Source organism: Podarcis pityusensis (assembly GCF_964106645.2).
Source record: "Podarcis pityusensis genome assembly, chromosome: 12".
NCBI lineage: Eukaryota > Metazoa > Chordata > Lepidosauria > Squamata > Lacertidae > Podarcis > Podarcis pityusensis.
The window spans coordinates 4,414,218-4,430,055 of record NC_138037.1 but is presented as its reverse complement, the minus strand read 5'-3'; the positions used below and the strand labels follow the sequence as shown (position 1 = coordinate 4,430,055).

The following is a 15,838-nucleotide window of genomic DNA, read 5'->3' as shown; positions in this document are numbered from 1 at the left end:
AAGGTTGTGTTATATTGGGGAAAACATATCCCAGGGCCAAGACACTGAGAACTGCGTTTTTCATTCCTGCATTGTACAAATGATGTCAGATTTTGAAATAGGCATTTCACTTGAACAACTGGACCTAATCTCTTTCATCTGCAACTTGTGAGAGCGGAAGGTTTTGCGAAGGTTCATTCCGGTCGGCTAAGAGGAGGCCCTTCTAGAAGTCCAAGAAGACCACACTCCCCAAACCTTACCTGCTGTATAGGCGGGGGCTGTCCTGTGGCTACAATAGTTGTCACTGCCGTCGTAGGCTGCACCACAACGCCCTGGGGATGAGCAGTGTAAATCTGCTGCCCCTGGATATACTGGAGACCTGGCTGTGCGTAGCTCTAGGGAGAAAACAAGAGAGCAGTGGGGAAATTACTTGGAGAACCCCACTAGTGCTTCTGAAGGAGGGGAGGAGAAAACAACAGCTTCTTTGAGACAAACAGCTGGGTGTCTTCCATACTGCACTGTAACAATTTCTATTGATTTATTATTATTATTATTATTATTATTATTATTATTATTATTTGAATTCATATTCATATTCATTAATTGAATTCACCCTATACCTGGAGGTCTCAGGGTGGTTCACAGAAAAGTTCAACATAAAAACCACAATATAATCAAAATAAAAGCAACAACCCAATAACAGCACCTCCGTCAAAAAAAAGAGTAGTCCTGTGTTTCCACTAGAAAGATTTAACAGATACTTGGCAGATCTGCATTCCACCGTTTTTTAGCATCAGCAGCTACAATCTCAGGCGCTGTTGTGACAAGGATACTAAATCAGAAAAGCTAAAGAATAGTTTGAGGTCAAACTAAGCATGTGCAAAATGCTTACCCATCACTGAGTAACGGCAACCAGCCATTAAAAATAGAGAGTTGGAGCAGGACTTCCAGGGCAGAGGAAATGGCTTCTAGGCAACACATTGCACCTCTTGCATTGAGAAACTGAGCATTGCAAAGAAGCCCAAGAAGCTACAATGCTTGTGCAGACCAGACACCCAAATGTATAGTCCTTTTATGCTGTAGACAGCATAAGGCAAAACAACTATTTCAGATTAATAGAAGTCTGTTGCCATAGTCAGTTGCAGCAGTCTTTAACATCAGCAGTCAGGAGCGCTTCAGCCCTGTTTTTGAGATTCTGCCCTGTTTTAGAGCTTGTTTGAAACTTAAACAACTTATCTCGTATTCCTTTGTAAGTTTTTCTTAAAACCTTTTCTGTAAACTCAGAAAAGCATTCCAGCCTTGCTCTTGAGTTTGCTGGAAATCATTGAAAACCATTTAAGGTTTATAATGTTCTCTTAAATAGGGCTATGTTTAAAACTTTGAGGTTTTTATACCTTTTTTGTAAACTCAAGGAAGCGTTTCAGCCCTGCTCTTGAGTTTGTTTGATATCACTTAAAATTATTTAAGGTTTAAAATTCTTTATTTCCTTCTGAGGAAACTGATTAGTTCAGTGAAACGAGTTTTGTAGCCGGCATCTCATTAAGTCTTTGTTTAATTCTAGGTTAATTTTTCCTTAATTTTTTTTTTTTTAAATTTGTTATTCAATTCTATATCCGATTACCTCTCGTTTCAGGGATTTTCACGGCAATTCTTTTGTTTTGTTTTGTGTAATCGTTGCTGAGGCTGAAGTTCTATCCCATTGCAGTTATATAGTTACTATGCTTCTTGCACCCTAGAAGTTCCTGATGAACCTATTCAACTGCAGGCACATAGGCTGACTAAGGTGCCAGGGGGACAGAGAGAATATGGGCTCACAGATCTCTTCCCTTGCCAATTTCCACTTCTCTCTGCCAAGCGGGCAGTAGATATTTGTTTATTTATTTCATAAAATTTATATCCCGCTTGTCCGTAAAGAAACCTCAAAGTGGTTTACGGAGGACAAACAGTAAAATCAAGGGGGTGTGTGGGTGTGTGAAATCCACAATCATATTTTAAAACATACAAAAGTTAAGATACTAAAGTAGATTAAAATTACACCAACTTTCTAAGCACCTGGGTAGGCTTGGCTAAACAACGTTTTTAGCAGATGCCGAAAGCAGAAAAGTTCTCAAGAACTGTGCTCTCAATAGACAAGGAGTTCTCAATGCGCAGGCAGCGCCACACTAAATGGCTGAATTGCACATAGCAGTGCCAATTCTGCTGGGCACATGTGGTAAACCGGTCCCAAGTTCTTAAGGGCTTTATATACCAATAGTAACACCTTGAACTTGGCCCGGTAGCAAATTGGCCACAAGGGCAGATCTCTGAGCAGCGGTGTGATGCGCTGACAAGGCCTCGCTCCTGCCAGCAATTGCGCTGCAGCATTCTGCACTAACTGCAGCTTCTGGATCAAGTGGAAGGAGACCCCTGCCCAACTTTACTGAGTAGTGAGTATGGAATGGAGCATGTAAAACAAAAAACCCTGTTTCTCAAAACGCAATGGACCACTGTACTTCTTAAGCCTTGGAGAGCACACCTTTGTGAAGGTTGTGTCAAAAAAACCAAAATCACTTGGAGCCCTTGCACCGCGCGATTTACCTGCACGATGGGTGGCGTGGTCTGCGAGTAGGGCGACGCGACTCCGTAAACAGCCTGGCAGGCCTGCCCTTGGTAGTAGATGGCCGGCTGGGACTGGGCTGGAGAATAGGGCGGCTGCACTGCTACCGTCTGCTGGCTGGAATCCCAGACTCCATAGCTCTGTCCTTGCACCGGGGCCGGCACCGGCAAGACCGCAACGCTCTGCTCCTGGTGAACCACCGGGTCGCCCTGTGTTACGTACTGCGGGGCGGACACCTCCAGGGTGCCTGCTGCTACGTGCTGGACGACGGGAACCGGCTGAGGGGCGGCCAGGGCCGGCTCGATCGTGTGCCCGACCAAAGTCTGAGGGTGCTCGTAGGCGGCCGGGGAGCACATGGGGTCCATGCTAGGGGTGGGGAGAAGCACCTTTCCGGCATTGGGGTTGCTGGGGTCCACATAGGCCTGCATGGGGTAGCCGGGCGGGTAGCCCATGAAGGTCTGGTGCGCGACGCTGTAGCCCAGGGAGTCGTAGGGAAGAGGGGAGGCCATCCCAAGGGTCTGCAACTGCTGCTGCTGCTGCTTCTGGGCCTCACGCTGCGCAACCTCCTGCTCAAAGAGCTTCCGGCGTTCCTCCGTGGACAGCTTGTTGCGGTCCTTGATCCGGACTTTCTTCTTGGAGGTGGTGGCTGGTGTGTCGTATCTGGGGGAGAGGAGACGAAGGGAGTGTCAAACAATCCTGGCCTCAACGTACCTAATGGTCTGCTGGTATGCCCCGCAGAGGACCTTAAGGTCCATGAATAACCATAATTTAGAGGTCCCGGGCCCTAAGGAAGTCAGACTATCCTCCACCAGGGCCAGGGCCTTCTCAGTGATGGCTCCGACCTGTTGGAATGCTCTGTCCCAGGAGACTAGGGCCCTGTGGGATTGAACCTCTTCCGTCGGGCCTGTAAGACAAAGCTATTCCGCCTGGCCTTTAATGTGAATTCAGTCTGATCTTCTTTTTCCCTTCTCTTCCCTCCCCCCTCCCCTTTTATGAAGATTACCCGCTCTGAGACCCCACAGCTAATTTCCCCCTGGCCTCCTCACTGGCCCAAGTAGGACTAATTCAGCCAGCTAGCCCTGGTGATTATCTAACGCTTATTAGATAGATTTCCCCTAAATTGATTTCTGAACTTTGAATTTTATTGTTATTCATGTTTTTATACTGTATTTTATGTTGCTTTTGCAATTAAGTGTTTTAGATTTGTTGTTAGCCGCCCTGAGCCCAGTTTTTGAACCAGGAAGGGCAGGGTATATATACAAAATTATTATTATTATTATTATTAGCTGCCACTGCTATGATCCCATGGCTATTAGCCTGGGGTAAGCGGGCAAATGCCAGCATAGCATTGTGGCTGGCTGTGAATTCGTTATTATTATTATTATTATTATTATTATTATTATTATTATTAAAATTTGCATACTGCCCTTCATCCGAGGATCTCAGGGCAGTTGCCAGCAGAGAAATACAAGTTGAAAACACAAAATGCGTAATAAAAGCAAGAACAAAACAAACCAATAACCCCCCGCCCAACACACACAGGTGAGGATTGGGGCCTTAGGCAAGACTTTAGGCTGCTGGATAAAGCCAAAGGTCCATCTAGTCTTGCTTCATGTTCTTCCAGTGGGTGACTTGAAGCCTATGGATAGCCTGAAAGCAGGAACTGGAATCCTTTGGGAGGAAGAACATCATCATCATCACCATCACCATCATACCTGGCTTTCAGGTGCTGAAATGAAACCAACTGCAGGAACAGGGACCTAGCCACTTTTAACTGCTTTGTTCAGATTCAATTTCACATTCATTTTTAATTGTCTTGTTACCTCCCTAAGCCTTCCAGAGGAGTGGAAATATGGGAGGGATGGAGGAGATTCTCCCCTAATGTCTTTGCTGCAGCCCAGCCCAGGCAGAGATTCATTTTGCTCCTTGCCCTCTGTATCGCCTCTCCCGCTCTCAACTTGAAAATGGGTTCTCTGCCTTCTTCTTATGCGGGGTAGAGTTATGAAAAGGCTGACATGTAGAGTTTGAAAAACCGTAGTTTGAAAAGCCACATCAGACATCACTGACCAATGTCTAGAATGGATCTTCAAACAAGATATTGCACAAAACAATAGATAAGCTTTGTTCATGAAGGCTTGGCTCTTTGTGAGCCATTATTGATAGTCTTTGGAGAAGAAGCACAGATCATCTAATTAAACCTCTCTCTGTTATTATCACTTGATGATTTCAAACCAGGAAGCTCAGAACCCCAAGCCTTTATCTGGAGACGTGTAAAAAGAAGAAAACAACTTGCCTGTCATCTGGTCGTTTGGTGCCTCGTTCATACGCCGACGGGGGTGACAAAGAATCTCTGCGTTTTTTCTTTTCCTTGCTCTGACTTTGCCTTTCGGGGTCCCGTTCTCTGCTCAGGTTTTTTGGGGTAGCGGCTGGGTCTCGGCCCGCTGACTCTCTCCCACGATCTGCTGTCAAAAACAGGCAGAAGTTGTTAGCGTGGCTTATATGTCAAGCACCAGAGACGCAAGATCTTCCCAGAAAAAAAGATTTCCTAGATAAGATTTCCTAGCCACTTCAGGAAAGTTATCTGTACAGGGTACGATCCAGCCAAACTTAAGCCATTTTAAGTGCCAATTATTTCAGAATGCTAAACTCTTCTTTGAATGAACTTCGTGCAATACTGAAGTGTGTAACACTGGGCGGATTGTTCCTGTTCGTATTTTAGATCTACAAGAGGTTTTGATTTATTTTTTTAAAATCCTCATAATACAGCTCTACTTTTAAAATTCCTGTTTACCTGCTTAAGAAAACGACTGTGGTTCAGTCATCATGATAAACCACAGCAAGCCTCGGGCTCACCTCATTCTCCTTTGGTCTAGCCACACGGAGTCTGAAGGCTTTTGCTTCTGTTCTTGAATAACCTCAGCTTATCGTTTTGTCCGTTTGAAGTGGGTTTGTTTGAAACAAACCATGGTTGAGATTTAGAGCAGCTTGTCAAGTAAGGACAAAAGGAGAAGCTGCAGTTAAATCTTTAAAAAGCTTACAAATGCCTTGCAGCTACACTGAAAAGGAAAAGGAGCACAGGCTTCAGCAAGTCTGAGGCTTGCTTCAGCTTGTTTCTATTATGATAAACCATGGTTTTGTGGTCAATTGATACTATAAAATATTTTGTTTTAACTCAAGTTTGATTCCCAGGCTCCTGCCTCCATTTAGGCCACGAAGCCTCAACTTTTTGGGCAGAACCTGCAGATCTGAAGCTGCAATAAACTGGAGGCGTGCTTGCAGTATTTCTGATCTTGGTCAAATTACAGACTATGCAGAAAGTCTCTAAACCTGGGGAATTAAACACTATGCCATTTACTTCTTTGTTCTGTTCCAAATAATCATTTGTAGACTGGCAGCCCTCATGGACCTATATGCGAAAGTAGAATATTGTTCTCAGTGTGGAGAAGCAAGAAATGTATGTGTTTGGGAAAGACAGCCGCCAACCCAAGGAACTCGCAGAGCAATTCTGTGCATGTCAATAATCCAGATGTCGAGAATATTTAGTTCCAAGTAAAGGGGCAAAGGATTGAGCAAGGGGTTTAACAATCAACACACTCTTCGTTGGCTTTTTGGAGTTGCTTCACCCACAACTGTTTTCTTTATTAAGAGACTGAGTTATGAAATCAGGAAGTCCCTGGTGCAAATGTCACCTCCACTGTGAATTCACTACGTGACCTTTGGGCAAGTCATAGCTTTTGTTCCCCTCCTTGACCCCCCTGAATCTGATCTGGAACATGGAGATAATAATACTGACCTAGCATACAGAAGTGAGCCAAAAGAATCACACTAAGGTAATTTATATGGTGTGCGTTCAACACCCTCAATTGTAAATCATTATTTAAGTCCCGTCTGTACACCTGAAGGCAAGCCACGTTAGCTCATGTATTTAAATATCTAACAAAATGTATATACCGTTTGATTGTACATAAACCCCTAAATGGATGACAAAATAACCCAAATGTTAAAACTGTCAGTAAAAGACAAAGTGAAAAAGTTTTTTTTAAAAAAATACGATAACCAAGAATCGGCTAAAAACAGATTAAAACACTTGCTAATTTCTATGTAACTGCATAGGCTTGTCTAAACAAAGATCTTTTTAGGTCCAAAAAAAGAGTACAGAGAAGATACCTGACTGATGCTGATATCTTTTATTTAACAAAATCTATATAAGGATTTATGGTATGTGGGTGGAGCTGTGGTCTAAACCACAGAGCCTAGGGCTTGCCAATCAGAAGGTCGGCGGTTCGAATCCCCACAACGGGGTGAGCTCCCGTTGCTCAGTCCCTGCTCCTGCCCACCTAACAGTTGGAAAGCACGTCAAAGTGCAAGTAGATCAATAGGTACCGCTCCGGCGGGAAGGTAAACGGCGTTTCCGTGCTCTGCTCTGATTCGCCAAAGCAGCTTAGTCATGCTGGCCACATGACCCGGAAGCTGTCTGTGACAAATGCCGACTCCCTCAGCCTACAGAGCGAGATGAGCGCCGCAACCCCAGTCGTTCGCGACTGGACCTAATGGTCAGGCGTACCTTTACCTTTGGATTTATATTTAAATGTAGGGAGATCTTGACTTGCAAGGAACTCTGAGAAATGGTTTTTCAAACTCTCTTTTTGCCCCTGCTAAGGAACAAGTGCTGATCAACACCAGAGCTTGAACCACGTGCCAACTTTAAGCCTGTCCTCCTCCCAGGTCTCAGGGAAGTCTTCTGTGGTCAAGCAAGGCTAAGCTGTTTTAGTAGAGCTACAGGAAGAGAGCAACGAAGGAAGAGAAGGACAGAACAAAGGAGCATCCCTATAAAGTCATGCAGAACTACTGAATCACAGAGTGCTTTTAAGGAAGTTCTACTCAAAAGTCCCAGAGGATTATGCTCTGACGGGGGCTTTCAGTGCAAAGTTTTTGTAATCAATGGCCTTCTTCTCAACCTGATTGATACCCAAAGAAGAGCATCTACGAGTACGTACCAGTGGTCTCCTTTTCTGCTTGGCTCTTCTTTGGGATCCTGTACACCTCCTGCAAAAACAAGTCACAGAAACTAAGTCAGGTTTGGCGGCTGATTTAGGCCAAATTCATACGCACAGGGCACATGAAGGAATCACAACTACAGAATCCTGAGCATTTCCTCAAAAGATATCTAAAGACCATGGCTGAATCCTAGTGATCCTTCAAGCCATGGCTTGGGGAAACTGCCAATGAACCAAAAGCTTTAGCGGATGCCCCTCCAGCTGCCTTCGTTCTTGCACTATAGTTTGGACATAATGGAAAACCATGGTTTGGATGGCAATTACAGCCCCTACCCTGTATCAAAGAAAGAGAGAGGGAGGGAGGGGGAAGAAGGAAGAAGCTAAAGGCCATGGCTTGTTCACAATTTTATGACCTTTTGAAGTGCTGCGTCTCCCAATGCTTTCCACTGTTGTTAAGAATATATTTGTTTCTTGCTTTTAAGTAATAATTTATAATTATATTGTAATTGGGCTACCTCAGCTTGTAGAGCAAGATTGTGCTTATCCTGTTTTAACTTCAGTTTTCTAAGTTCCCTAGCTAGGCATTTTTTGCTATTATGACATTCCTTATCAAACCAAGTCTGTCTTTTAAACTTTTTGTTTTTTATCACACTAGTTGTGGTCATCAGTGGGCGCATTCGGTTGATTATGTTCTCATAAAGTCCGATTATGCTTCCTGTTTCTATCAACATTTCCCCCTTTAATAAAGCAAATTCATGGGAATCCAGAATCTGAATCATTTTTTCTTGGACCTGTGCATTCCATTTTAACCTTCTATTTCCAAGTATCAGATATTCCGTTTCATCCAATAATTTAGGAAAGGCAGGAGAAACGAATGATGTCAGAGATAAGTATTCTTATGACCTATACATTGGTGCAGACATGGGGGGGTCCTGGGGGCTATATTCCCTTCTCCCAGAGGTGGGACCAGAGGCTAAAGCGAGTGGAGCAACTGACATTATATCCATGTACAGCAGGCTAGGTTTTACACACACTCATACACCCCTTTCTATCCCCAATCTAGGCGAACAAGAGGCATAGTTCAAACATGTAATTCAACTAGGAAAAAGCAGAGTTGTGGCCTGGGGAAGGTTCTGGGGTCAGATAGGTTGTATTCACTCCCTGGGCCTGAGGTTAAGGATCACCTGAGTTCATTAAGAGTTAGGTGAACTGTTGTAAAGGGGGATGGAACCGTGCCCATTTGTCACCCAAAGGCACCAGTGACCCTCATCTCAGCTTTTGCAATTAATCCAGAATGCGGCAGCTAGACTGGTGACTGGGAGCGGCCGCCGAGACCATATAACACTGGTCCTGAAAGATCTTCATTGGCTCCCAGTACGTTTCCGAGCACAATTCAAAGTGTTGGTGCTGACCTTGAAAGCCCTAAATGGCCTCGGTCCAGTATATCTGAAGGAGCGTCTCCACCCCCATCATTCAGCCTGGACACTGAGGTCCAGCTCCGAGGGCCTTCTGGCGGTTACCTCATTGCGAGAAGTGAGGTTACAGGGAACCAGGCAGAGGGCCTTCTCGGTGGTGGCGCCTGCCCTGTGGAATGCCCTCCCAGGAGATGTCAAGGCAATAAACAACTATTTTACTTTTAAAAGACAACTGAAGGTGGCCCTGTTTAGGGAAGTTTTTAATGTCTGACGCTGTATTGTTTTTAATATTCGGCTGGAAGCCGCCCAGAGTGGCTGGGGAAACTCAGCCAGATGGGCGGGGTAGAAATAATAAATTATTATTATTATTATTATTATTTGCTTGTTCATGCTGCTGGAACAGGCACAGAGGGTCATTATCATACCTAGATGTGGAAGTGACCAACCTTGTGGGCTCCCCAACTTTCAAGGGCTGAACAGAGGGAACAGCAAATTGCTGTCTGTGTAAGCCCTTTCTTTATACTTATTTTATCCCTATACTATGCCCCCTATGCTCAACAGCAAGGAAGTATAGGGCAGGGTTAAGGATTGGGGGGCGGGAGGGAAGAGATGGCGCTTGAATGTAACATTAAATTAGTACTGGATTTGTTGTTAGCAGACAGAGGATCATTTGTTGTCCTTTAAAAACCAAAGCGAACAGGCGGGTGGTGATCTCCTCTGAGCCTCAGAGGAAAGGGTTAGAGAGAACAAAGTCAAGAGTCATTAATTGTTAAAATTAAAACAGAAAATTAAAGCTCTCCTCAGGGAGGCTTGCCTGGCGCCTTCATTACATATCTCTAGGCGCCAGGCAAATACTTTTCTCTTTAACCAGGCGTTTGGCTGATTAGCATTCTATGTCCTTTTGTGTTTGTGGGGAGGGTTATTTGGTTTGGTTTGGTTTTTATTATGTATTTTAATTTTTTCATTATATATTTTTATTATATATTTATGTTTATGTTGTAAATCGCCCTGAGATTTTTAGATGATGGATGGTATACAAATCAAATCAAATAATAAAGCCGAACTATTTTGAATAGAAGGAGGAAATGGGAGATTGTTGGCATTAGCTTAGGGAAAGCGGAATGGAAGACTGCAAGGCTACACAGCACATTGTGTCAACCATTTTAGTTTTGGGATGACTAGTTAGGGCTACATACTGCTAATCAGCAGCGATCAGTGTGTGTGGCATTTTACAAAGTACAAGAACAGAACCCTGATGCAGGGATTGAAAGGACTTTACAATCTCTAATTTGGTACCTGAAGAGGTGTGCATGCACACGAAAGCTTATACCAAGAACAAACTTAGTTGGTCTAGCTGTGCATTAAACCACAGAGCCTAGGACTCGCCAATCAGAAGGTCGGCGGTTCGAATCCCCGCGACGGGGTGAGCTCCCGTTGCTCGGTCCCTGCTCCTGCCAACCTAGCAGTTCGAAAGCACGTCAAAGTGCAAGCAGAGAAATAGGTACTGCTCTGGCGGGAAGGTAAATGGCGTTTCCGTGCGCTGCTCTGGTTCACCAGAAGCGGCTTAGTCATGCTGGCCACATGACCCGGAAGCTGTACACCGGCTCCCTCGGCCTATAGAGCGAGATGAGCGCCGCAACCCCAGTCGGCCACGACTGGACCTTTACCTTTAAGGTGCTACTGGACAATTTTTTAAATTTATTTTGACAAAGAAGAGTGTGCACCTATTTCTGTTTCCCTAGAAACAGGTGGTCCATACAGATGTTGTTGGACCTGTTCCAGGCAATGGTCCAGGAAGGATGGGGGTTGTACACCAATAATATCTGAAAGCAGGCAAGTTCCACACAAACAGATCACAGCCACATTCTTCAACCAGGGCAGGAAGACACCAGATCTTCCCTGGCTGAGCTGCTGAAGGGCTCAAAACCCAACTTTTGATGGTACCTTCCCTATTAGAAGATATCAGCTGCAGCCCCTCTTGAGCAAAGGTGGCTGCAAAAGGGGAGGCCTCTAACACATCTTCTCTTTCTCTAAGTTTGCCGGTTCAGAATTGATGCTTCACGTGTTACAGCTGCTTGCCAAGCGACGTGTGGGGTTTTGCTTCTGACACCGCAGCTACTGGGGTGAGTAGAAACGGCTGTCAGGTCTTATTCAGCCAGTGATCTGCCGGTTGGTCACCCATGCCCTAGGACAGGTATGGAAACCTTTGGTCCTCCACATGTTTTTGGACTGCAACTACCACTTGCCCCCAAATGGTATGGTCAGGGATGATGGGACTTGTAGTCATGCAATATCTAGAGGCACGCAGGCTCCTCATCTATGCGCCAGGAGGTTGTTGAGACAGCGTGGTCAACAGCCCACCCAGTCCAGCATCCTGTTTTCACAGTGGCCAACCAGATGTCCATGGAAAGCCTGCAAAAGCGGGACTTCAGTATAACAGCACTCTCCCCACTTGTGATTTCCAGCAACTGGTATACAGATGCATAATACCTCTAACCATGGAAGAACAGCATAGACTTTATGGCTAGCAGGCACAGATAGAATTGTCAGTACGCCTTTGAGCCGGTGCCAGCGACTGGGCTCAGTAACTGGTTCTGCCCTGACTGGGCCAGGTGACTGGAGCACTTCCAGAGACCTTCCAATCCTGGAAAGCAGGTCTCAGTGCACTGGACTCACAACTGTGCATTGTGAGCGCCAACCTCGGCAGAGTATAAACAACGCGGAAGCCTGCTGTGAAGCATAACTTCTTTCTAACAGCTACTACAAACTAAGAACTAAAGAGCTACTGGCTTGCACGAGTGTTACAGCTCCCACGCAGCCATCTAATCACTACATAGTTAAGACACAGACGCCACACAGAGTGAGGAAGGAACGGAAGAAGCGGAGAGCAGTTTCCGCCCCCTCCTTTCTGAAAACGTCCTATCAGGAGATTCTCGCAATGGGAGAGGGTGAAAATATCAACATTCTCCCCCTTTTCATACCAACCATTGCAGAATCTAACACATTTGCAATCCATGTACATACACAGCCATTTGTTCCCTGTTAGCAACTTTGGTTAGTGCATTGGCAGGTATTTCTTTCCCTGGCATATAGGAAACTTTCACATGAATTTGCCTAGTCCTCTTTTAAAGCCATACAAGTTCCCAGGTGCAAGGAAATCTTCGCCTAAAAAGATATGCCTTGCACAGCAATATATTTATTACCTTTGACCACTTTTATCTGGAGCTAGGGACACGGGTGGTGCTGTGGGTTAAACCACAGAGCCTAGGACTTGTCGATCAGAAGGTCGGTGGTTCGAATCCCCGCAACGGGGTGAGCTCCCGTTGCTCGGTCCCTGCTCCTGCCAACCTAGCAGTTCGAAAGCACGTCAAAGTGCAAGTAGATAAATAGGTACCGCTCTGGCAGGAAGGTAAACGGCGTTTCCACGTGCTGCTCTGGTTCGCTAGAAGCGGCTTAGTCATGCTGGCCACATGACCTGGAAGCTGTACGCTGGCTCCCTCGGCCAATAAAGCGAGATGAGCGCTGCAACCCCAGAGTCGGTCACGACTGGACCTAATGGTCAGGGGTCCCTTTACCTTTACCTTGAGCTAGCAGCCATCACTTCGTAACCATAGGACTTCACAGTTCATAGAATTGTAAAAGACCACAAGGGTTATCTAGCTCAACCCCCGTAATGCAGGAATCTTTTTGCCCACTGGGGGGCTCAAATGCACAACCGTGAGATTAAGGGTCTCACACTCTATTGACTGAGCTATCCAGCTGTTGTACCCGGCATGGAAATAGACACCGTCTAACTGGATCTGACCAGATGAATTCATCCAGTCCCACGTGGCTCCAAGCGATTTGCCTTCCACCACAGGAACCTGCCTGAACCCTGTGGTCACCTTCTTCTGCATCTCTCCCTGCCATCTAAAGTTGGACAAGTGGTGACTGGAAGGAGGGCCTTCGTAGCTGTGGTACTTGGCTTGTTAAACGCGCTTCCCAGAAAGTCTCCCCTCGCCTGGCTCTAACTCTGATGGGCAATATTGCACAACTTTCTAGGTTCCACCTTGGTCCCTCATCAGTTTCACGTTTAGTTACCTTTACATTTAGTTTTTATTTACAGTGGTACCTCGGGTTACATACGCTTCAGGTTACATATGCTTCAGGTTACATACGCTTCAGGTTACAGACTCCGCTAACCCAGAAATAGTGCTTCAGGTTAAGAACTTTGCTTCAGGATGAGAACAGAAATCGTGCTCCGGCGGCCCGGCGGTAGCAGGAGGCCCCATTAGCTAAAGTGGTGCTTCAGGTTAAGAACAGTTAAGGTTAAGAATGGACCTCTGGAACGAACTAAGTACTTAACCCGTGGTACCAGTGTATTTTGACTTGTGCTTTTTAAAGAACTCTTCTTTCCTCGGCTTTTTAAGCAAACTTTTGGATTACTTGTGCCTCTTCCTATCTGGGGCATTGATCTTAGTTTACTCGATTACAGTTGGTTTAACTGAACTCCAACCTTCCTAAAGAGACACAATAGTCCTCTTCCCTTTGACCAATCCCCTTGTTTATTTTTATTTTTTTACCAGTTCCCATTCTAGAAGTTAAATGTCTGTATTAGACTGTCTGGGCAATTTCCACCATTCATGTGTGTGGAATCAAGAGGTTCTTTCACTTCTGTGTAGGGCTCGATAGACCGGAAGACTTGTTTAGATTCCCCACCAGACGTTTCATGACGTTTGTTTTACACATATAGTTGCCATGCACTATAGAAACTATTCTTTTTTTTGGAGAAAAACAAGCCTAAAGCCAACTTGGACTTAATTAATGCCACTTTCCTTCAGCGGTTCTCAACCTGTGGGTCCCCAGATGTTGCTGGACTACAACTCCCATCATCCCTGAGCTCTGGCCTTGCTAGCTAGGGGTGATGGGAGTTGTAGTTCAACAACATCTGGGGACCTGCAGGTTGAGAAAGGCTGCTTTAGATCCCAGCCTCTTTCTGTGCCATGACTCAAGCTGACCTTTACCTGGTCTGAGGATACTTTTAAGTCAGCCATTGTGCCAGGATAGTGGTCAACTGAGTGGAGATGCCTTATAGCAGGATATGCTTTTTCTCTTGAAATTTCTACCCACAGTAGTTTCGGGGAAGAGTTTCTTTCACGATTCCTAAATTTATTTCACACTCTGCACCTTTTCCCGCAATAAGCAATACCATTTTCAACGCAGGCTACTCTTTCATTTCTACAGATTATACACCCAGGGATGACTGCTAAATAGGTTTCTCATTTGACCACTTTTCAAGCCCACTTTCAAAACCCTGCATTTTCAACAGTGCTGCCATGTGCATGTCTACTCAGAAGCAGGTCACGCTGAGTTTGATGGACCTTATTCCTACGTAAAATGCACAGACTGCTGCCTAATTCACCAGTACAGTGGTACCTCGGGTTAAGTACTTAATTCGTTCTGGAGGTCCGTTCTTAACCTGAAACTGTTCTTAACCTGAAGCACCACTTTAGCTAATGGGGCCTCCCGCTGCCGCACAATTTCTGTTCTCATCCTGAAGTGAAGTTCTTAACCCGAGGTACTATTTCTGGGTTAGCGGAGTCTGTAACCTGAAGCGTATGTAACCCGAGGTACCACTGTATTGGCCTTCTAGCTTCCTGCATTTGTTTCTACATTCCATCTCCCTTTAAATACCCTTTTGCGTTCCTTTGTCAATTTAAAAAAACCACCACTTGGCTCTATAATTTATGCATGCCTATTCACATTTTCTGCCCAACGACTGCTCAAAGCGCTGCCTCAATTACGGTACTGCCAGCAGCCATTGATATAATCTTGCCTTGCCCAATCCCCACTCTCACACTGCATATTAGTTACACCAAATGTGTAAACTGGAAAGATCAGGCTGTTTATGAGGATGAGCAATGTCACATGTTAACAAGCTCAGAGCAACTCTGGGTTGAGGATTTGTTTGTTAAGATTTTATTTAATGGCCCTTAAAATTCCACTGTACGTAATATTACACATGCCAATTAAATCCTGTTATCTGCTCTGAGCTTTGGGGACGTGATTAAATCTAAACCAATTAAACAAATGAAAACTGTTGACAGGAAAACCAGTTTACATTTGTATTTGTAATGCAGACACTATTCTATTACTTTTCTGCTGTGCCCTCATCAGAAACAACTTATACCCTCCTCACTATAAAGGACAACTACTAGTTAGTTGGGATGCAGGCCAAGGCAACTTGTCTTTATTTTTGGACATAGAAGCATCCAGAAAACACTTAACATAACAAAAAATCAAAGAGGGAAACATTGAACATTTTGGCTTTATACATTAACCTTATTATTGAAATCTGGAGTGACTGCTTAAGAATTATTACAAAGAAAAGCAAAGGCTCCAATATAGACTGTCTCCATGTGACCTATGTGGTTACCCTGTTTTCCCAAATTTCTGAAACAAAGCACACAGAGAGGTCTAAGCAATAAACTCCTTCTTCTGCCTCACTATTGTTGCTGAAAGGCTAAATAAAAATATACTGCAGTAGAATCGAAGGCTGAGGAAACTGTATGAAGGCTGAAAAAATTACTGTTTGAAAATAAACTTTAAAAACTTAGTACAAAAAAAGGGGGTGGGGGAATCCTTTGGCCACATGGGGAAAATGTCTCCCACTACCCCTGGGGAAAATGAAAGATTACTCTGCAAAATGAGACACACCCATAGTGCAGGGTAGGCGAGTGAATTTATAAGTCCTATTTTCTTCCTTATTTATTATTTTCTTCCTCCACACCCAACATGCTTAGTAGCCTCCTTCCGACAGCTATGGGGATTGGGGTATATTTAGATTGCCATTAACACAAAGCCAGGGTTTG

General features: G+C 44.8%; 1 protein-coding gene across 4 annotated transcripts in view; it reads right to left on the bottom strand.

Annotated features, from left to right (window-relative positions):
* Nucleotides 1-15,838, bottom strand: part of SETD2 (SET domain containing 2, histone lysine methyltransferase) — an 83,313-nt gene that overhangs the window by 13,238 nt on the left and 54,237 nt on the right. Inside the window, exons 14-17 of one of the 4 annotated variants that reach the window (XM_080973940.1) lie at nt 7,573-7,621; nt 4,869-5,037; nt 2,557-3,235; nt 240-374 (exon numbers count right to left, since the gene is read on the bottom strand). In XM_080973940.1, the coding sequence (XP_080830066.1) occupies nt 240-374; nt 2,557-3,235; nt 4,869-5,037; nt 7,573-7,621 (1,032 nt within the window). Of the gene's footprint in view, nt 1-239; nt 375-2,556; nt 3,236-4,868; nt 5,038-7,572; nt 7,622-15,838 lie in introns of those variants that run through there. The other 3 variants (XM_080973941.1, XR_013977810.1, XR_013977811.1) reach the window with 3 other exon arrangements.